The sequence below is a fragment of the Manis pentadactyla genome, chromosome 1 (assembly GCF_030020395.1).
Source record: "Manis pentadactyla isolate mManPen7 chromosome 1, mManPen7.hap1, whole genome shotgun sequence".
In the NCBI taxonomy this organism is placed as follows: Eukaryota; Metazoa; Chordata; class Mammalia; order Pholidota; family Manidae; genus Manis; species Manis pentadactyla.
The window spans coordinates 223,681,847-223,704,084 of record NC_080019.1 but is presented as its reverse complement, the minus strand read 5'-3'; the positions used below and the strand labels follow the sequence as shown (position 1 = coordinate 223,704,084).

General features: G+C 39.9%; 1 protein-coding gene across 30 annotated transcripts in view; it reads right to left on the bottom strand.

The window, feature by feature from the left end:
• Positions 1 to 22,238, bottom strand: part of MAGI1 (membrane associated guanylate kinase, WW and PDZ domain containing 1) — a 569,375-nt gene that overhangs the window by 4,662 nt on the left and 542,475 nt on the right. For 6 of the 30 annotated variants that reach the window (XM_036878367.2, XM_057507709.1, XM_057507711.1 and 3 more), the window contains 8 exons: positions 20,645 to 20,736; positions 19,170 to 19,362; positions 16,166 to 16,459; positions 12,981 to 13,181; positions 5,500 to 5,593; positions 5,305 to 5,365; positions 4,276 to 4,419; positions 2,029 to 2,167 (listed from right to left, as the gene is read on the bottom strand). In XM_036878367.2, the coding sequence (XP_036734262.2) occupies positions 2,029 to 2,167; positions 4,276 to 4,419; positions 5,305 to 5,365; positions 5,500 to 5,593; positions 12,981 to 13,181; positions 16,166 to 16,459; positions 19,170 to 19,362; positions 20,645 to 20,736 (1,218 nt within the window). Of the gene's footprint in view, positions 2,168 to 4,275; positions 4,420 to 5,304; positions 5,370 to 5,499; positions 5,594 to 12,980; positions 13,185 to 16,165; positions 16,460 to 19,169; positions 19,363 to 20,644; positions 20,737 to 22,238 lie in introns of all 30 variants that reach the window. The other 24 variants (XM_057507678.1, XM_057507700.1, XM_057507701.1 and 21 more) reach the window with 8 other exon arrangements.

Sequence of the window (22,238 nt, the reverse complement as noted above, 5' to 3'; positions counted from 1 at the left end):
GGGAGGGCCCAGCACCAAGAACAGTCAGAGAGAAAGAGAAAGAGAGAAAGAGAAAAAGTTGAACATTTAGATTCCCTATAACAAAGAAGAAAGAAAAAAAATCTGCATTTGTTAACATAGGGCAAAGAGTTTATTTGTCCAGTCAGACAGTCTAAGGCAACACTCAAATAAGGCTGCAGAGACCACAATCAGAACAGTGATGTTTTTAGACAGCCATATAAGGTGACTCGAGAACCCAGACAATGGATGCATCCTTTTTCCTCTTCCTTTTTTTTTTTTTTTCTTTTTCAAACAACTGGAACAATGACAAGCTGGCATAGGAAAGCATTAACAATAAACAACAGAAGAACAAAGTTTCCCCCCACCCCCCACCCCAGACCGCCGCAGTTAAATTAAGTACAAAAAACTGATTACAAAAATAGCCTCACAGAGAAGCAGGTTCCAGTCAAGTCAGAAAAATATTGGAACTTAACATGTCATAACCCATTTGTGACTCTAATCAGTAGAAGTAGAGAGATTTAGTCCAAATGACACATGGAGACTTTACAACAGCACAACCCTGGCATGTTCAACCCTCCTTGGAAAAGCAAATCTTTAGGTGATCTTTATTTTTAGCCCAAGAACATTTGTTAGTGTTGGATTTTCATCTTCAGTGCAACAGACACAGGTTTTGAGAAGATACACAGGTTACTGACGATGACTTTCAAATGAAATATCACATCCAACAGAAGCATAAGGAAGACAGAAAAGGGAGACAACGTTATACAGTTTCAGCGGGACCGATACACCTATGGTCAGACGTTCAGTACAGTGCACAGCTGTGGCATCTCGATGTTTTTCAGAACACCTCCCTCCTGGTTGGCCATGTCTAAAGGTGCGTCATCTGATATCCACCCGGCCCCACCCCCAAACCTTGAGCCCCTCATATTCGGCACCTGTACAAATGTCCAACACCTGGAAGGCTGTCCTTCAAAGGAGTGATCCTTGTCCTTGAGCTGCATCTGAATTAGGATCTCATCAAGTCCAAAATGCAATTGGGAATTGTGCAGAATGACTTTCAGAAAAGAGGGTGGTAACAGATAAATCCCTAATAAAGGGGACCAACATATATGGGGACCAGTCAATCACAGTTTCTATAGAAACTTTTGTAGACCTTTGGCTGGGAAGAGAAGCCCTACATCTAGGGCATAGTTTTTTTTTTCTTCTTCAAATTTTAAACAAGAATCTCAAATAAATAGGACATCATTATATAATATACACTATCTTGCCATCAGAACACTAAGCTATGTAAAGATCATTGCTGTTTACTCACATCGTGTCTTCTGTAGATATCTATCTATTACGACAAAGGAATTCTATGTATAACTAGCTTTCCCCATAGGAAAGGTATAGTAAAGTGTTTCCCTCATGATGAGCACTGGGAATTGATTTCATCCTTTATCATCTAAAAACATATGGCTAGTATATCAACAGTTTGTTTGTTTTGTAGTACTGGGCTCAGGTGGTCTGACCTGGGGTAGGGGCCAGTGGGGGGGATGCAGAAGTGTTGTATACAGAGCATAAAGGAAGTGAGCAAGGACCCCAAATCACCTCAAAATTTCACACCTCTTAGAGACATCAAAATGAAAAAAAGAAAAAAAAAAAGAATGTGCCTCAACATATCACTCAGGAAACCTGCTTTCCTGCTTCTTAAAAGGAGGATAGTCATTTTGTGCTAACAATCAGATCTGAGAAACAGTTTGGCACAGTTCGAACATTCCTTCGCTCTTGGTCGGACTAGACAAAAATGTTCTCTCTGATTATCAGAAAGGGGGCTCTAACGATCCCATGCCCCAGTCCACGTAAGCAAGCAAAAGGATGAAATGTGTAGAGATTTCAGAACAAGCGAGGCAAATAATCACATGGTGCAAAAGGCTGGTAAGACACTGGTGAATAGGGGAAACAAAAAGACTTTCCTGCTGCAGCTCTGGAGACAAATTCATGGAGTCATGCCAGGGAAGGAAGGAATGTTTTCATAGTTTGACCCACCATATTCTGGGACTGAGCCGTCTCCCCGCTTCAGAAATAGACGCACTCTGCGGCCACCATTCTTAATTAGTTCTATAGCCCGAGAATGCTTCATGTTTTTGGTGGTCTCACCATTGATCTCCAAAATTTCATCACCAATCTGCAAAAGCCAGAGAGAAGAAAATGAGAACACAGGAGCGTTTCACCAGCTAGGGAGGCACTTTATGATTTAAAATTCTTTCTTCCATTTATTGATTTACTAAATATTTACTGAGTGTATTCCAAACCAAAAAAAAATCTCAAATCTTATAATGTAAAAATCCAAAAAACCCTGGAGATGACTGTCTAATGGGGAAAAGAAAATTAACAAGAAAATTAGAAGAATACGTGTATGCTAGAAAATGTAAGTGCTAAGGAAAAAAAGCAGTAAGGAGAATATTAACTGGAGAAAGAAGGAAGATGTGGCAGACAGTTTTTAGGATGGCCCCCCACAATTACTGCCTCCTTGTATTCACATCCTGTGTAATCTCCTTCCCTTTGAATATGGGCTAGAATTAGTGACTTGCTTGTAAAAAACAGAATATGGTAAATGTGATGAGTTGTCAGTCCAAAGATATGGTCACAAGAATTTTGGCTTCTGTCTTACTTACCCTCTTTTGTTCTCTCACTTGATAACTCTGATGCATGCTATAAACTGCTCTACAGACCCCATAAAAAGGAAATGGGGGAGGGCATGGGTCTATAGCCCAAGAGTCACTGAATCCTGCCAAAAACTCAGTGAGTGAGCTTAGAAACAAATCCTTCCCCAGCTGAGTCTTCAGATGAGACCACAATTCTGGTTGATACATCAACTGCAGTGCTTACTATGTGTCAGCTACTATTCTAGACATCAGAAACCAAAGGAATGAACAAGGCAGGCCAGATTCTTACTCTCAAGGAGCTTCTAGTCCCGAGAAAAAACACTGGCTTTAGAGTTTAAAGCCTTGAATTTGAGTCCTGTCACTTGATAGTTAAGTGATGTTGCTCTAATCTTTTAACTTCTTGGAGTTTGCTTTCTTGTCTGTAGAAGGGGATTATAACAACCCAGGCCTACCAAGCTGTGGGGATCAAATCAGATAATACCACATGTAAACATGTCTTGTGAAGCATTATACAACATATCATGATAATGATACTTCATTAAATCAGAAATTTTTTTTTAGTGAATAGACATGGAAGAGTATACCCTATGTATTTGAAATTAAAACAAAAGGCATACATGCTGCTATATGTATTCCCTTGTATATGTACAAATTGGTATGCATATGCATAAAAGAAGGATGTACAAGAAACTGGTACACAGTTTGACTCTGAAAACTATATTTTTACTACACACCATTTTTCACTACTTTTAAGAACCCATATCCATGGTCTACTTTTTCAACTTATAAAAAAAGCTTGTTAAAAAATTCAGTATGAAGAAACTTAAAAACCAAAATTATGCCTTAAGGACAAGTATTAAGTTGTACACTACTCTTGACCACTTTTTTTCTTGTTTTTGCTCAGGACCAATTTCATTCATTTGCTTTCCTTTCCTGACCTGATTGTTTGATTTCTTTTAATTCATTGCAAATTGCTCCCTATGTGTATGCCTCAATCTAAGTGACCTATCCATATTAAGCTGATGAATTTTCTTTTTTTAATCATCTAATCCCCCCAGGAGAGGGACGCAGTAACAGATATTAGCTATCTAACAGAGCAGAGCAAGCATTCGACATTTGCTTATTTAAAATTTGCAGCTTTGACCACTCCACAGCAAGCCTGAGCATCCATGCCATGCGCTGCTCCTTTGCGGAAGCAGAGTCACTTTGCTCCTGAGGCTACAGTAAGACGGTGGTGACTGGCCTGAATGGAACCCACCACCCAGAACCTTACAGCGTTCCTGCTCTCTAAGCATCTTGGCACACCCAGGATTTCCTGTGAAGTATTGTGCCTGCCTCATGAGGTACAACACCTGTGGAAATGGGACTCAGAAAATACCTGTTACTAAGTTTATAAGTAATTTTAATTCTTCATTCAACTCCAAAGAGTTGGAAGGGCTCACATAACTTTAGCAGCTACAAATAACTATGGTTTATGGAGAAATTTATGCTAGGGTGGAAGCCAGGCACTAAGAGTGTCCTGAAAGCTGTGGAAAGCTCAATCCTCATGAATGAGATGGTTCTAGCCATACAATATCAAAAATGCATTGCAGATGACTTATATACCTCTACTCCAGACTTTACTTACCCTCATCTTTCCACACCTTTCTGCGGGGCCATCTTCTGCTAAACGCAGAACATAAAGGTCCATGTTATACTCTCGGCCCCCTCGGAGACTAAAGCCAAATCCCTTGGCTCCTCTTTCCAGTTCCACAGTATAAAAATCTTGTTCCTATTTAAAGAAATCAGATGCAATCATTCTGGGAGAATTTATATATCTGCACATATTTCTCTCCATCTCTTTCCATTCTCTAATTATGCTGACTTGCCAAAAAGGCACAGTCCCTATGTCCCTCTTGGTGATTCTCAATTGTTTATTAATATTCATTAACTATAGGTGTTTGGAGATCCATAATTTGACCACATGCCTGAGTGTGTCTATAGATTGCACAGCAACAGGCATATATTAAAATTTGATTGAAGTGGCTGGGAAAGTATTTCATGACACCATCCTGCACATTGCTGGATATGCAGCCTTCGTGCCCCATGCTTAAAAAAATGCCCATCACGAGGACCACAAAAACAGCCTCCACACATCTGGGACTGGCTCCCAGCCTCACTGAGGAGAATCATGAATGACTTGCTGAAAGCTCTGAGGAGTCCAGTAAAAATGAACCTATTTGACGTGGCATCAACTCGGTGTTTCCCAAATTTGCTTCACCTGCTGTTATTTGCATGCAGTGCTATGGATGTTACCTGAAATTCACAAGTCTGAGAAAGATTTTAACAAACAGACATTTTTATGAATAACACGAGTAGATTAATTAGCTCTTTTGCTCTTTCTCCTATCTCCAGTCCTTGATACAATTGTGGCTTTTTATTTTGTTTGGTTTTTTTCCCCATAGCAAAGGATATCTAGGAATACTTTACAAAGGTAGTAAAATTAAATGTAATTTCCTAGACAACCAAGTATGAGTACGTATTTATTACATCTTCTTACAAAAGGTTATTTGTTTTAATTGAGGGTACCTTATAAAAGATGTCTCATAAAAAAAGCTTCAGAAAGTTGAAAGGAAATGTACAAAGCAAACAGAGAAAAAAGAGAACTGGGCCTCACCTGTGTCGCCTGGGGTGCTTTGAACTCAAACTGAGATTCCGGCTTTGGTTTGGTGGTATTCCTGCCAAAGTGACAGAAATAAATGTAAGAGCAAACCATGGGGAAACTGAGAAGGAATCAAGGACAAGCATTATCACGCCAGGAGTTACTTTTTTCCCCTTTAAATTAACAAAGGAATCCACAGCCATGTCTGACCTGCTCTCCTGGGCCCCCTGCTGAGAAGGGGTGTGCGTGGTGGTGATGGTTGCAATCTTCTCGGCATTGGTCAGCAAAGTGGCATTTGAAGATTCTGCAGGGCGAGAGAGAGGATAACGAAATGAGGGCCCCAGGGGAAGACACTGTTAAGCCAGGAGGCATGCAGAACAGTCCCTTGAATGGCAAGTCTGGCTTGTCACCATATCAAACAGTTCTGACTTGACTTTCTAAGAACTATGATGTGAGCCACATATACCCACACGACCCTCTGTGCAACGAGGCATCCTACAGATGAAACAAGAGTTTGTCCAAGAAAATGCTTCTCTAAAACTGTAGCCAAGGTAGATGTCTCTCCCTTCTCCCTGACACTTAAAAACAGCAGTCCCATCAAAACAGTGGTATACCAGAATTACTTGCCAGAATTTTAGAGGACGGTAATAAATGTCTACTAACATTTCCTGCAATGTTTAAGCAATATTTAGTGAGTCTGCTTGATTTCGTCATGTGAATATTAAAATGAGAAGTGTGCTAACATTGTGTTAAAGACCCACACATATACAACATTGTTTCTTCCTTATTGCTTTTAATGAAGTGCAACTGAAAATGTAGAGGTCTTGACAGATCTCTAGTATCACTCATGAAAAATTAATTTTAAAACTCACATTAGTTAGAGCCAGAGTTTGTAAATATAAGTTGTATAAATCATGAAGCCACCCTAATGTAATGAATATGATTATATTCTTATGTAAATTAACTTTCTTCTCTACTAACCACATTTGTAAGCAACTTCATTAATCTCTGGAAGTTTGTAGATCCAGAACTTGAAAACACTCATGAGCATGCCTACAGAGCGCATGTCAACAGTCAACATCCATATATAAAATGTAATCATTCATATAGTATTGACTGTATGTTATTTTACTAATTATTTCTCCATTAAAGATCAAGGCAATAACAAGCAACTAAGAGCAAGCTGAACTTTTAATACTTATTTTTAGGTTGACTGTTTGGAAGTTGGCATAAATTTTCTAATCAAAAAAATGCTAAATGTGGTGGGTAGTGTCCAAGATAAGCCTATAGATGCTCATTTAAGTCACAGTGCCCCATGAAGGGAAGAGGTTTCTAAAGTCCTGTGATTCACAGTACGTATTCTAATGTTCGTCAAATGCATGTATCTACTCATCATGTATAATAAAGTTTCTATAGGAAAATATGTTAGCTGTTCCCAACTGGAATACCTGGAGTACACCTCTCTCCACCGCAGTCCTGGGTAATGAGACATCCCACAAAACCCAGTTACTTGTGCTCTAGCTACCATTTTAATTTTCTAAGGGTATTACTCAGCTTGGGTCTGCCTTCCTGTTACTTTATTTTTATATACATGTTGTTAAAAGCACAGGCTCCATTCTCAAACCTGGATCCAAATACCCTTTTGCCCATCCATTATCTGTGTATTTTACCTTCCTCATCTCACAGAAGGAGGTGATGACAATTGCTTTCTCTTGGAATGAAAGCGTGCGAAAAGCCAGGTGTGGTACCTGACATGTAGTGAGCACTCAATGCACACTTACAGCGCCTATGGCCATTGCTACCACTTCTACTTACTTATCACTGTGGCAGCTTGTACGAGTTACTTATCTCTGCAAAATGAGAATGCTGAAATAGGACTTTAACAGTCTATATTCCAGTAATAAGGCCCATGGTTCTTATAGCTTCATTCATCTCTTGAACATTAATAAGAAAATGTAACTAGATCAAGGGAACTGAAATGTGAGTCAGACTCATGCTTTAGGATAATGTTTCCCACAATGTGCTCTACCAAATGTTTCTGCAGAGCCCGAGGTAAAGGGCCCTGTGGTCCTTTCTTAAGGGCGAGAAATTTTAAGGGTGAAACAGAGGGAAATGTTTCTGTGTCCGTGTTTTATTTTTCTGCTTTTTGGGAGGCAGTTTTGCATAATGATTATGAGGTTAGATTCTAGAGCCAGACTACCTGGCTTTGCATCCCTAGCTCCACAAAATGTACTGGCTGGGACTTAAGCAAAGTTATGCGAACCTTCTATGCCTGAGTTTCCTCTTCTGCACATGCAGGGTAACAGAAGTATCTAAGGATATTGGTGCAAAGAGGAAAGTGTTTGGGATAGTGGCTGGCACATAAAATCTGCTCAGAAATGATTAGCACATTTTTATTGGTGGCATGTACTTACTACTGTTATCATAATATTAAAGGCACATTATTAGTGCATTTTTATGACTGCACTTACTAGCACAACCAAGGTGATAAATCTAAGTAATATTTCATAAAGTATACCCACTGTGTCAGTACAAAGGACTAAAGAGACTGCACAGCCTGTCAATATGATTCGCCAGAGGTTTGTCAATGTGTGTACTGGTCCTTTAAAAAAAAATTCATATTGCTCATTGTAATTAATTTTATGGAGCCTCTCTGGGAAATCACAAGATTGTTCGGGCCATGGGGAAATCATAATCAGGATACCAAAATGAGTGTTTCCTTATAATTAAAGTGATTATAATTACTGAATTGTACAGAGGTACCCCTTAAGAGTTCTTGTGTGTTTTTGGTAGCCAGAGTATTTCTAGGCAGCCCAGATCCCATTCTCAAATAATTTTTACATTTCTGCAGCTTTCATGACTTGATGAGATATGACAATCACACAATATACATAAAAACAGAATTACTTTATTAATTTTCCTCCTTTCCTTGATTTCCTATTTTTCACATATCTATATTCAAATCTGTTTCTGGTTAAAACGTGACTTTAAATATTTTAAAAATTAACATTTAATATGGAAAATCTATATTTGAAATCACTGAATTTTTCTCCTTTCCTTGTTTTTCTTGACCTATGAACAACTACCATTCCCTGGCCATTTATAACGTGCCAAGCACTGTGTTAAGTGCACTGCCACGTGCAATGTTTTATTTACTTCTTACAGATCAATGAAATAGGTGTCATTATTTCCCCCATTTTACAGATGGAGACACTGAGACTTAGGAAAGGTACGTAACATGTCCAAGATCATTCAGAAAGCCAAGTGGAGGCTCTGGGAATTAAACTCAGGGCCTGCCTGACAATAGACTTTTGGTCTTAATCTGCTTACAAGGGAATTATGTGTTGCTTTCAAAGAAATTGTATCTAATTAGTATGTTCCTTTCAAATAAGCAGTGCTTTTATATTACAGCACAACTATCACCAACTTCACTAGGCAGTATTACAGATTAATTAAAACATGAAATACCCTGATTTGATGACTAGATTTCATGGGCCATCTTCTGAGCCCTAAAATAATTTTTAGCATACCCTAGGTTTCCAGGATGTTTATTTTTATTTTTATTTTTATTTTGGTACTTTTAAAATTTTGTTTTGGTATCAGGATGTTTTTTTAATAGCAATAAAGTTACACATTTATTTTAATGAATTCTAAATCTTCATTTAGAATTGAACCAAGACTGTATGTGCTGAAATTCTCTCTAACTTTATAAAATACAGAAATAAAGTCCATTATCACAAATTTATAGCTCTATCTCAAAGCAAAATGTGCCCTGTATAACAGGAAAAATTTGCAGAAGAAGGTCCTGACAGCAAGAGTATACTCCTGCAATGGTATTATGGAGGCTTGCCAATGTCTTTGACTTTCTAAAACTCAAAAGTAGGGGGACAGATTGGCTGTTTTTATGATAAATTCCAGAAAGCACCCTGCATCCATTCTTCAACAATGTTTACATCTACTTTAGCTCTCCTGGAGGAATGAAAATGGATATTACTACACTTTCCATAGCGATTGTGTACCGAGAAAAGCATATCCTAGCTCTCCAGGCACCATCACGGTACTGTGCTAAATCAGGCCACTAACTTCTGACAGGAGCTTCTACCTTGCATTTCAACATTATCTCCGTGACAAGTGATTACAATTCTAACCTTGCTTCCACGTTAATATCCTTAGCCTCCCTTCCGGAATCCGCATTACAAAGCCAAGCAAACCAACAAAGGATACAACCCTTCCTGTCATAAATATTTTAACTCACAAACACATATGTAATAAATATCTGAAGGAAGCTTTTGAAAATTTGAATCCCATAAATATTTGGAAAGTTTCAGGAGACTTCCTGAACACGTATGGTTGGAAGCCTGCTCCTTTGGCCCAAGTATATGCTGCCTATCACATCCACAGAGCCTTCTGTTAAGATACTTATTCTATGTGTTTGCCAAGGAAAAAGCACTATCTGGGCTGCCAAGTCTTACCTCCTATATAAGCAAATACTTTGAATCAGAGTCATGTGAAGTAAAAATTTAAGACTGTTTAAGTAATATACTTTAAGCTCATAAGCATTGTCATTACCTTGAACCCTGATTCATGGGTCTGTCCTGTCTGATTACAGGCTTACGCACATCCAGATTTCACAGGGTATTTCTACACAACATGGGTGGGAGGAAGCATGTGTGGTTTGACTAGTCAGAGTTCACGTTCAGACCAGTATGTTCAGTAAGTCTCTGGGCCTTTCTGGGTCACCATTATGTATTTACCATCCAGCGCCCATATGTCACAGGGAAAAATGTTCTGTCCCCTCTGACTCCACCTCCCACCCTGGGCCTGAGGACAGCAAAGGCAGAGACGGTGTGGAGCCCTCTGATTAGGGTCTACCCAAATCTGGGAAGGGAGACCTTCTCACAACCCAACAGTGGCAGATACGGGGGAGGCATGTGTCGGAGCTTTTGTGGAAGAGGGCTAGCAGACAAGAGAAGTAAGAGTAAAATGGGAGCAGCGTGATGAGAACTACAGGCGAAGGTGGAGACAGAGGAGGTGAACAATGAAAAGAAAAAAGAACTAGGCAGCATGAGAAAGATGAAGAAGTGGATCTGGAATGGATTCTAAGTACTGCCCAAAAGAGGGTACATCTTCCTGAGGCGTCTCCCACGGTTTCCATGCACAGGGCTCTGGACAAGATGACTTTCTAAGAGGTGAGACAGAAACCACTCTGATTAAGGACTTTGATGATCACAAAACCAGCTGTCAATACTTGATGAATTAAACATCAGTGAAGATGTGAAAGAGGCCAGTGGTCCCTAAACATGATACAGCACCTTTTTTTGCCCAGTAACCTACCATGTAGATTCTCCCTAATCTACTTAAAACCCACCAGAGAAAATGTGGATCCACCATGCAGTCCTCTTCCTCTGACTCAGTGATCACTGTCCCCTAGGTGTTTGCAAAACCCTCTTGGATTGCTCCAACATCTTGCCTGAAATATAACTCCCCTGCCCTAACTCTAATTTCCAAGATGGCAATTTTTGGCCCCATTTAAAAGATGAACACCACAACTTCACTCTTTGTTAGACCTGGTTTCCTATACCTGGCCTCTGAAACTTAAAACATTAAGTTTATGTCTCACATTACGACAGAATAATTGATGAAGATTTTATGACCATGGCAATGAATTCCTTCCATATCCCAGGATGAAACCACACCCTTAGCAGCACATCAATCCTTAACTATATGGTATCAACTTTAATGTTTACTTCCTTCTAAATAAGACAGTGTATAATATTTCTATCTCAATTTTGTATGTTTTAAATATTGAAGTTTAAAAAATGTCTCTTCATTGACAACTGTTATTGATAATTCACCTAGCATGATATATTTTTAGTGTTCAGGTTTTCCAAAAAATATTTACCATTGCACTTTTTAAATTAATTCAACACCTAGTAGGTGCACAGTAGTATAATAAGTTGCTTCTGTGTATTTATGTCTTTTCTGATTTCAAACTCTTTTTCTAAGCTCGCCCCTCAAAGAGTGTTTTTTTCTCCCTTCTTTTTTCAAGACATTCTCATTCCCACATTAACACTGACCCAGCAAGTCAAATCCTGTGTTCAGTTCTTTCAGATTAGTGTTTTCAAATCTCCGTGGCATGTAGATAAATGTGTCTATATTTATAGACTACACTTGCCTTTCTCAGCCATTTCTCACTTATTTTTTCTGGCTTCCTCCAACCTTCCCGTTAAGAACCCTGTGTTCTATCATTTTGTGATCACATTCCTAAATTATAGTAGCTTTCTAGCGTGGTGAATTGGTGGAGTGGACTCCAGACCACATGGTAAGTTACTAAGCATGCATTTCAGGAAGGCGGAAGTAGACCAGCGTTCAAGGAGCTATTTTTTTTTCTTCCCATTCGGTGTGGGTATTTTTGGTGCGGAAAAATTCTCTGTTCTTAGAACCAACACTTTTTAAATATGTATGGTTTATTTGCTTTTTTTCCTGAAAAGTACAGTCTATACCATTCAAGTTTTAAACTAAAAAGGCTTACTTTCTAACAATTAGTATGTAAAAATATTCATTGGCAAATTGCTTTCAGATAAAATCTGATCTTCCCATTTTACAGATCAATGGCATACAATTTTTATCATACCACCTCCATAAACCACATTTTTCTCTTGAGGAATACTGACTTTTAAATATATGTATTATTTTATAATGTGTATAGATAGCAATGAGGAAAGAAAGACAATGAAACATTTTGGGACAAATATCACTTTCCTCCCAAGGAGAAAGTCTCCTTAAAATGAAGACAATACTCAGGACTTGATTTTCTGAAGAATCTATACTTAGTGACGTAAATGTTAACAACTTCAGTTTTACAGAGTAACCAATGACTATTGATATTTTTGCTGTATAGCTTTATGCTGTGCGGGGCTGGCCTGTGTACTGCAGGACGTTTAGAAGCATTCCTGGCCTCCACCCTCCAGATGCTATCAGCACCCACCTCATACATTGCCAAATGCCTCCCAGGCCAGGGGCAGGATCACCCATTGATGTAAAGATTTGCATTTAACCAATCAAACAAACAAGAATAGCCCTAGTTCAACATATGTACAACCTAGCAAAAATGAAGCAATTGTATTCTTTTTCACGTACATCAAAAAATTAGAGACAAATGAATGAGGCAGAAACCCTCAGGCTCTCCCATTAAATAAAAAAAAAAGATACATTTACTCTGAAAAACAAAAACAAAAACAAAAACATAGTATTGGCCCTGTATTTTCATTATGAAGGATTGGTGATGTCACTGTATTGTATAGTGACACTTTAATGACTGTTTAAAAAAAAAATCCTCAATGATTTCCACACAGAACATCAGGGCATTTTTACCACCTATATTCACACTATTCCATTATTTTAAAGACAAGGGCACCCAGACCAAAATAAAGTGGGAAAGTTGAATATTTCCTGAATCTGACCTGCAGCAAGACAGGGTCCCAGGGCTCGAGGATTAAGAAGGTGAGGCAAGGTTTAGTAACTATGGCTCATGTTTGTTTGATGCATACGTTCCGTTAGGGATGGAGAAGGCTGCCTCTAAATCAACACTATTCAATTACATGAACACTAATGACGAGAGAGAGAGAGAGAGAGAGAGAGAGAGAGAGAGAGAGAGAGAGCTAGAGAGAAAGACAACAGGTATACTTTACCATCCCCAGGAATGATGCGGAGGGTAACTGTGTTTCCCGCTTCCTTGATTAGGTTGACAATGTCTGAGTGGGACTTGTTGGTGATGGAACATCCATTCACTGCCAAGATCCGGTCTCCTACTTTCAGCTTGCCACAGCGGTCAGCAGGGCTTCCCTCAATAATCCGACCTATTTTGTGAGGCATAGCCACACATGCATTGCCTGCTTTGATAGTGAGTTTTAATTTTTTTTTTTTCAAGTTACATGGGAGTATAGTGAAGGGAGGAGAAAAAGGGTTGAAAAGGGAAAGAGAAGGTTAAGTGTTAATCAATTAAAGCATTAAGCAAATGTTATTAAAGGAGAGCTCTGCATGGACGGTCAAAACATTGGCATGGTTCAGGGTGTCTGCAGAAGCAGTGGCAGCCCCAGAATAACAGCTCATTGCTGCAGTCTGACCCTGACTCAAAATGAGGGGGAAAACCCCAGCTTCCTTCCTCAAATCAGTTACAAAATTTGGGATATTTAACAACTTTAGATCCCCAAGAGCCCCAAAATAGCTCACCATTGGCTTACTTTGGGACTGCGAATGTGAAACCCCGAGCTGGGATACACTCTGTTTTCACACTCTGTGTCCAGTCACTTCATTTTTGCCAGCTGTTGTTTTAGCTTCTGCCAATGTTTTGTTCTTTCTCCATTTAGAAAAATAACCACCGGGTGCCTGGTGAGGCATGAAGAGTCTGCTAGTACCAAAAATTCAACCTGGAAATACCTAGTGGACAAACACTTTAGACTTTCTGCCTTCTATGCGAGATGATGAAAGCTTTACGAAAAGGGCATAATTACAAAAGATGAGCCAAGGAGGGGCCCAGCCACGACACCCCTTTTTCCTTTTGTGACCTTTGCTCGGTGGGCCTCTCTCCGTGTGCTTTCAGGGAAGGCCCCAGCCAGCTCATTGGGTCTGTAACCCACCTGCTTCCTCACAGAGACTCCCTCCATTGGATAGGAAAGCCTTGCACCTACTCAGGCTTGGGGAGGAGATCCAAAGCCAGGCTCCCATCGTTCCTCAGCCCTTTTCCTTTAATCATTTCCCTTCATGCACATCTACAATATGAAACCCAGGAGAAATGCCCTGGAAGATTCTTATGCACGTTGAGGCACAACATGTTACAAGGAACAGTGTTTTGCTAACTTTTAGAGAGAGGTGGGAAACTGGCTTTGAGGCCAGAGACAGAGTTTCCAGCTAATTGTATATTGAGTTTCAGAGGTTCTTGTGCATATCCAAAGGTTCTTGAGAATTTTTCTTTTCTGGGATCTGTGACAAGAGTCAGGCAGGTGAGCTCCCTTTTGGGGAGGGTGACAAAATTAATATGAGCAACACCAAAACCAAATGAGTAGGCTCCTTCATCGTAATTTGGACCTTGAGGTTAAACTGTGGGGAAATACACTGAAATTCCTCTGAATTGTGGCATATTTGCCTAATTTTGCATCATTACATGTAACGTCCAGGTCACAGAATTTTCAAAAAGGAAGTAAATGGTCTTTCTGACCAATACGTAGGTGTGGTAGAAAGCTGCCATACTCAAAGTCAAAGTCCTGATTAAGTTTAGCCCATCTCCATGGACAACACATGTGAGAAAGGTATTAAACAGGTGTGAAGACAGCTCTGCATAGCTCAGAAGTCTCATGCAAGGTATTAGGGATAGTTTAATTCGTTCATTGTAGGAGCCAGAGGAAAACAATCAAAGACCAAATTGTGAGTGAAAACATTCAATATTCATTAAATAACACATAGCCTCCCACCTGACATATCTATTTCATTCCAGAAACTGAAACTGAGAATTCTGAAATCCTGAGAACATCACAGTGTGCAACAGTAGATCTGAAGGAAATACCTAAGGATTTCTTCCCCCCTTGCACCTTTCTTTCTGTTTTTAAATTAAGCAGTAAACTCTCCAAACTTCATTTAAAAAACTAAATAAATAAAAACCCTTGCCTTGATGACAGGTCACCCATCCATCACATGCTGTGGTAACTGTATTAATGTAGCTCACAAAAGCACTGTTAGTAATGGGCGTTTGTTACCGCAGCCATACATGCAAAGACCTGGCTGACTCACTGTGTCCTAATGAACAAACCTTAGAGGAAAGGGCTTTAGCAGGAGGTGATGTACCAAGACTAAAGGAAGGCATAAGGAGGTCTACTGAGTCAGAAAGCTGATGATGGCGCACCAGGCTGATCTCAGCCAGCAAGTGACCTGTGCCACTGGTCATCAGACTCCTTGTGGACAAGGCATTTGGGGACTGAGCTGAGACAAACTTCAGAGTCTCACAGCCCTTACCCACCCTCCGTATTAATTACTTGGCTGCTTGGGGAATAACAAATGACTTCTGTTCAATGAAGAAGATGGGTTGTTTCTGGAGTACACGATTATAATCCATTCTAACAGGAAATAGGTTCATAGATAACTCGTTTTTGGAATCCTCTGGGATGCTATTTGGCTTGGCCAGTATACCCAGCAGTTAACCTGAGAGAGCAACAACTGCATTCCTCCGTATTCTGCTGAAGCCCCCAACGTTTGGAGGAGATGGGAAAATCACCCCAGCCAGAATCCAAGGGCAGTGCAGACAAATGGCTCTTAACTTAGATCATAACTAGATCTTTAAACAGGTGACAGTAAAAAAATTGTTGAAAATTAAAATCACAAAATTTCAGATGGAGAGAGTAGAGAAAGATAGGTGGAAAGGGCATTTCACATAATATTTTTACTCTTCACACCTCTAATTTTCCTACACCATTTTACAACCATGTGCTCCTTTTAAAAAACTCTTAGACCTTCTGAGGCTTTGGCTATTAATGATATTCTACTCAGGACCTTGCAAAAGGCTTTCTCTGGCAAGAATTCCTCACTCTATACTGCCAAGGGGCTTGCAATTTTCACATGTACTGTGCAATTTTCATCTGTGCTTCTAAACACACATTAAGAATAGTAGCTGAAAAGTTAAAAAAAAAAAAAGCAACACTCAAAAACCCAGCGTTCAGGAGGGGAAGAGCTACCCAATAAACTCCAGCCCCAATTAAGATTTTAATTACCTGGAGCGAAAAGCATGAAAGCGTTTGTGTTAATGAGATTTTGGCCACCGTTCACCGGCGACACAGCGCTCACAGCATCCCAGGAGACACTGGATGGAAGGCTGGTCGGCACTCACCGAAGGTCGTGCCCGCCTCGGGCCTGCTCACCGACGACACGATGACGAAGCCGAAGCCCTCGTTCTCGCCGCGCCGGATCTCCACGTCGTAGGGCTGCACCACGGTGCTCACCACGCCGCTGCCGCCGCCGCCGCCGCTGCCAATGCCGCTCGTGCTCCCGCTGCCCGAGCTCACCGTGTTCAGGGAGTTCTGGCTGCCCTGCGGGGTGCGCTTCTCCTCCGTCAGCGACGCCGGCTGGGTGCTGCTGTGATGGGACGAGGCTGGCGAGGGCACCTCGTTCTCGGCTTTGGGGGCTGCGCCGGACAGACGCATGACTCAGTGACCCGACTTCACAGAGGGGTGCCCTGCCACCCCTTCCTCCCCACTCAACTCCACAGGGTGCAGGAAATCGAGATTAACTGAGGTTCAAGGGCAGTGGAGACAAGTGGCTCTTAACTCAGAGTGTAAGGAGATCGATCCTTAACCAGGCAATGGTTTACAAAACTATTACAAAATTCAGATGCATAAAGTGGAGAAAGGACACAGATCGGGTGGAAAGGGCATTTCGTGTACTAGTTTGACTCCTTACACCTCTAATTTTTCTAGGCATTTTTACCACCATGTGCTTAGTCTCAGACCTTCCTACAGTGTGGCTATTAAATGATATCCTACTCAGGACCTTGCAACAGGCTTTTTCTGGTAAGAATTTCTCACTATACTATCAAAAGGTTGCTTGGCAGAACCAGGCCTCACAGAACTGAGATATAAGAATCTAAAACAGCTTCTCTTGATAAATATTTAGATTCAGTACCTACTGACACGGATGCCACCTAAAAACACAAAAAAAGAATACCTAGATTGTGTGCCATTTACACACACTGCATATCAACACGGACACTCAGACTCAAGTCTGCAGCAAGATCGGCCCACTCTGCAGTTCTCCCTGGTGCCAAATCAAAGGAAAATGTATGAAGTGAAGATGTGGTCCACCACCGATGACAACCACCATCTTTGCCTCAAGATACCACCTTAGCTGCACATTCATTATTGTCATTACTTTTAAGTCACATTTCTGCTCAGTGTTGCAAACAGCTTTGCTTTTTGGATTTTTCCATCAGGCAAAAGATTTTACCAACTTTAAAGATGACTTTACCATTGACAACACCTGCCAGAGGTATGCTTTGTTTCTCTTCTTAGGTCCCAGATGTCAATTATCTACTGTGATCACACAATTGGATACATTTACCTTCTTTAGAATTCCAGTTTTACTGATTAAATTCCAGTGTTATTGCTTTACCTGACAACAGGGTAAGGCACCCCTAAACAGCCACAATAATAGGTGGGGCTTTAAGCAAAATTTGTGTTCGGTTTTGGAAAGACAGTATTTATTCCTGAAGCTTCTGCCTTCACAGATCTCTTTTTATTGTGGCAAAACATACGTATATAACAAAGATTATGCTAATCATTTTTAAATTTACCTGTATTTACTTACAGTGCAATCATTACCACCATCCATCTCCAGAACCTTCTATCTTCCAAAACTGAAACTCTGTACCAATTAAGTACCAACCATTTTTCCCTCTGCCAGCCCCGGGCAACCACCAACCACCATTCTCTTTTCTGTCTCTATGAATCTGACTAGGCTAGGGGTACCTCATTTAAGTGGAATCATAAAATATTTGTCTTTTGTGACTGGCTTATTATATTTAGCATAATGTCTCTTCATAGATTTAATGTGCCTTCGACCCAGAGCTACAATCCCAAAGTATTTTAAGGTTTTTAAAATAAACTTGAGACAAACAAAAACCACATTACTCTACTATTTTTATTTGCATCAGGGAAGTCAAAAAGTTTTCATTGCATCTCAAGAGGCATTTCTAACTGGTGTTCACTGAGTGCATGGGATACTATCTTCAGAAAGGTCCTGAGTCCATAAATATAAATTCTACGAACATAATCCACAATTGATTAACACAGTTTTCCATGCCTGCAATGGATAGGACTCACACAGAAACCTGGTATCTTAATCCTGTAATCAATTATATACCATTTAAATGACTTACACAGTTTTTTCAAGTAAGTGCCAACTAGTTTTACCTGGTAAGGATTTGTTTCACTAATAGTAAAGTGATGGGGAATTCATAGTATTTCATGTCATACTTCTTGCTGATTACAATTCTTAATCTGCCTCTTCTGCTTTCTGGGTTGTGTCTTGAATTTTTTAAGATGGGGGCTAAGGTGGGAGCTACAGACATAAATGAACAACGTGTGCTTTCAAGAAGTGGGTGCATGAGTGGAAGGGATACATACTTTTACTCTGAGTTATTTCAAAATGGCAGATTCTGACTCAGAAATAAACCATGGTTTTCAAAAATGGCAGGTAGGGAATGCTAAAATCTGAAGGCTGTTGGAGAAAGGAGGGAATTTCTGAGGGTTTCACAGAGAGCGTTATATTTAAGTTGGTCCCAAAATGTATCCAGTATTTTGAGAACTTAAATACTTGAAAGCTTGCAGACAGGAGAAAGGAATCAAAGATGACCTAGAATTGGCCAGCTCTACAACTTAATTGCAGAGGGAAAAAAAAGTCTTGGCTTAATACATATGACAGTCAACAACAGAGTGAGGTATCACTAATGATTTTTTAAGCTTATTTTGCAGCACAATCCTAATTTCTTTTAATCTGAAGCCATAATTTTTCTGATTGCTTTCTTTTGTTGAGAATTATCAGCAAATGAAGAAAGTGACTAAGTTCTGGTTGGCAGGGAGATGTGGGGACGTGTCATATATTCAACTAGTCCTCTTCTAGAAGCGTTTGGTGAACATGCAAGAACGGCACATTAAAGTACTTTTGAATGACAGTAGTTTTGCAGGATTTTAGAGAAGCAAACCATCTGGAAACTCTGAGCTTAATCACATTTGCAAACATTTGCTAAAATAGATGCCTGAGGAAGCAGACACGGGAAGGGGCCTTTTCTGTGCCTCAAGTGACAATTTGCTGTCTGGAGGAATGCATGGAAAACATACCTGCAAACACCATTTTCCGCCGCACTGTGAGATTGACGTGGCCTTGCTTGGCAGCTTGTTGCATGAGCTGGACCACAAGCTGGTGTGATTTTCCAATTACTGGTGTCCCATCCACACAGATTAATTCATCCCCAGACCTTAGGCGGCCGTCCGTGTCAGCAGCACCCAGTGGAACAATGTGACCTATATAAATCTGTTGAGTAATTAGATGATGGATGAAACATTGACCTTTTGGTTTACTATTATTATCAGTGGCCTTCACATCTCCAAGACTAATTCAATTCATTCATTCACGTCTGCACCCAAGCTACAACATTTATTGAGCACTCACTGGGTACCAGGCATTGTGCAAGATGCTACAACAACTACTAAATGGTAGAAAAAAATAACTATTTCTTGTTTGGTTCCTGGACCTTTATCTGTAGTCTGGTGATATCTTGCTCTTTTTCCCCTTTGCAGAAATAAATCGCTTTATTTCTTCATTTGTAAAATCTTTTCCTGTTTTCTATCTACCTAAGAATGTTCCTTTCAGAAAACTTTGCTCATTATGATAGTGATATAATACTACTTCTCTTTAAAAGTCCAGCACCATGCTTAGGAATAGGGGATGCACGATGAACACTGTTACATGAAGGAACAAATCAAGCAAACTCTGGTTTGATGTCCCCATTTCAGTACTTTTTTAACACCTGTGTGCAGGGCAATCTTTATATTTAGTGTCTTGCTATTATATTTACCATTCATTAAACTTTATCTAAAATATTTGTGCTTTCCTTGCCTTCTCACCAGATAAAGCTGCAACTAACTTTCCGTGGCATACAAAGTTTACAAAGAATTTGGACAAAACAGTAGTTAAGAGTATGGGTTCTGGAGTCAGACCTTTCCCAGTCCCCATTTACTAATGCTGTGATCTTGGACAATCTTAATCTTTAGTTCTCTTTTCTCTTTTCACAACAATCCTATGATGTTATATTAAATTTATTCTGAAGATGAGGAACTGAGGCCCTCGAGTGTGAATGTGTCCTGACCCTCGCCCAGGGCCTTTCTCTACGTTGGTAAAGACGGCGATTCTACTTTCTCTAATTAGTCTCATAACCCCTGTAACATACTGTCTGTGCGTTAGCTAGCTATTCAACATGCAGAGCCAGCTCTCTGCTGTCAGACTATTGCTGTATTAATTGATGCCTATTCTTGTTCTGCTTTTTGTTTTCATTTTCTTGGATGGGGAGCTCCAGACGCCGCAGCTACCACTTCTCAAGAACACGAATATAAACTTTTTATGAATGATCTAATCCCTTCTTCCTCAAGACAAAAGGAGCTCCACCAGATCCAATAAATAACCCCCACAGCTTGAGATGAAGCCACGTTGCACCTGGCTGGACTCAAATCTCAGTGATTTGTCCCTGCTGCCAATTGGCATTGAAGTCTTAGAAGAAAAGCACTGTGGGTAGGGGTGGGGTAGACAAGAGACTCACAGGTTCCCCTGGTTCATTGCCACCCAGAATCCTAAATCCAAATCCAGTCTCTTTTCTCCAGAGGAAGATGTCCTGTTCTTGGTAATCTGGAACTGCAGAGAGGGGAGAAGGAAGAGAGAGATTATTTCTCTGATAAAAGGAACCATACCTTAAACTGAACACAGTGACAAGACCAGTACTGATGGTGCTGGAGCAGGTGAGCTCTCTGATATGGACATGGATGGAGACAAAATCATTGGACGGGGTGAAATAACAGAGGACGCTGGGTGGACATAAGCAGTGGGATAGTCACTGGCCCTAAATTTTTTCAAAGGGCTAAGCACTGTTTGGTAATTCCTCATCACACCCAAGCCAATATTCCCTGACTGAGCCAGAAGTCAGTGTTGACCACTCTCCTCAATACCGGCGCAAATTAAATTTGTTTATCTTAATAAATGAAATTAAAATCATCATGTGCCAGAGCACAAAGTGAGCGCTCATGTCCAGAAAGAGAGCTCATGCTGTCCAAGTGACCCCTGAAGAAGGAGCTGGCTCTGAGGATTCAGAAGTCCTGTTCGGTCACTTGATGTTATACCAAATAGAGGGTGAAAGAAAACAGCTCAGGTTAAAAAGAGCTTTCAATTAAAAAAAAAAAATCACTTCTTTCTCCCTTAAAGTAATCAGGACCAGCAATCAGCAATGCCAGTGATTTGATTTGTTAGGTCATTTTTGCTAAAAAGTTACTCTTGGACATCCTAATATTTTTGGATTTACAAAATTTACTATGACTTCAGGACAATTGCCAAAAAATAGCCAGCCTTCCACATTCTTAAGACCAGTGGTGACAACAAACACATTCTTTTATCAATGAACTATATTTCATCACTAAAATGACTACTTTATGCCAGAATTTGCCTGTAATATCTCGAAGTTATAAGCATTAATTTATTATCCAATAACTTCATATTTTACTTTTAAAATCCAGTAATGGTCTAGGCCTTACTTAAAAAAATTTTTTTTAATCTCACTTTTTAACAGTAATTTCCATAAGATGCTTACTATACATGAAATTGTTTAATATACCACCCTGTCACTTAACTAAGATAATAAAAAAGGGTTATTTCTATTTAATTCTTCCTTAGTGTTTTAATGTATACACAGTGTGTTTTATCATCTTTAAAATGACCTGTCTTTTATTTAAAGAGAAAAAATATAGTTTAATGCCAGTGAATCCTAAAGGGGGTTTTCAAATACTGTTCTGCATACTTTCTGGTTTACTCAATTAATTGAACTTTGAGCTGAAGGAGTGTGTAGGCCTCAGTACTTCAGCATTTAATTCTTGTCTTCTCCAATTTTGTACAATAGGAAAGGGAAGAGGAAGGTGGATGTTTAGTTTTCAAGTTAGAGAGAAATGTTCCTTTTTACTGACTCACCCACAAGTTTAAGCGGCACCGCAAATGAATGTGCTGAGAGAGAAGGAACTAAATGAATAGGTAAGTACAAGTCAGAGGAGCTTGAATCCAATATTTTTGCTTGAGCAATCTTAATGCCATGGCTTTAAATGGTGCTTTTTATCCAATGCTTTTTTATTATAATTGCTTAGGCTAAACTATAC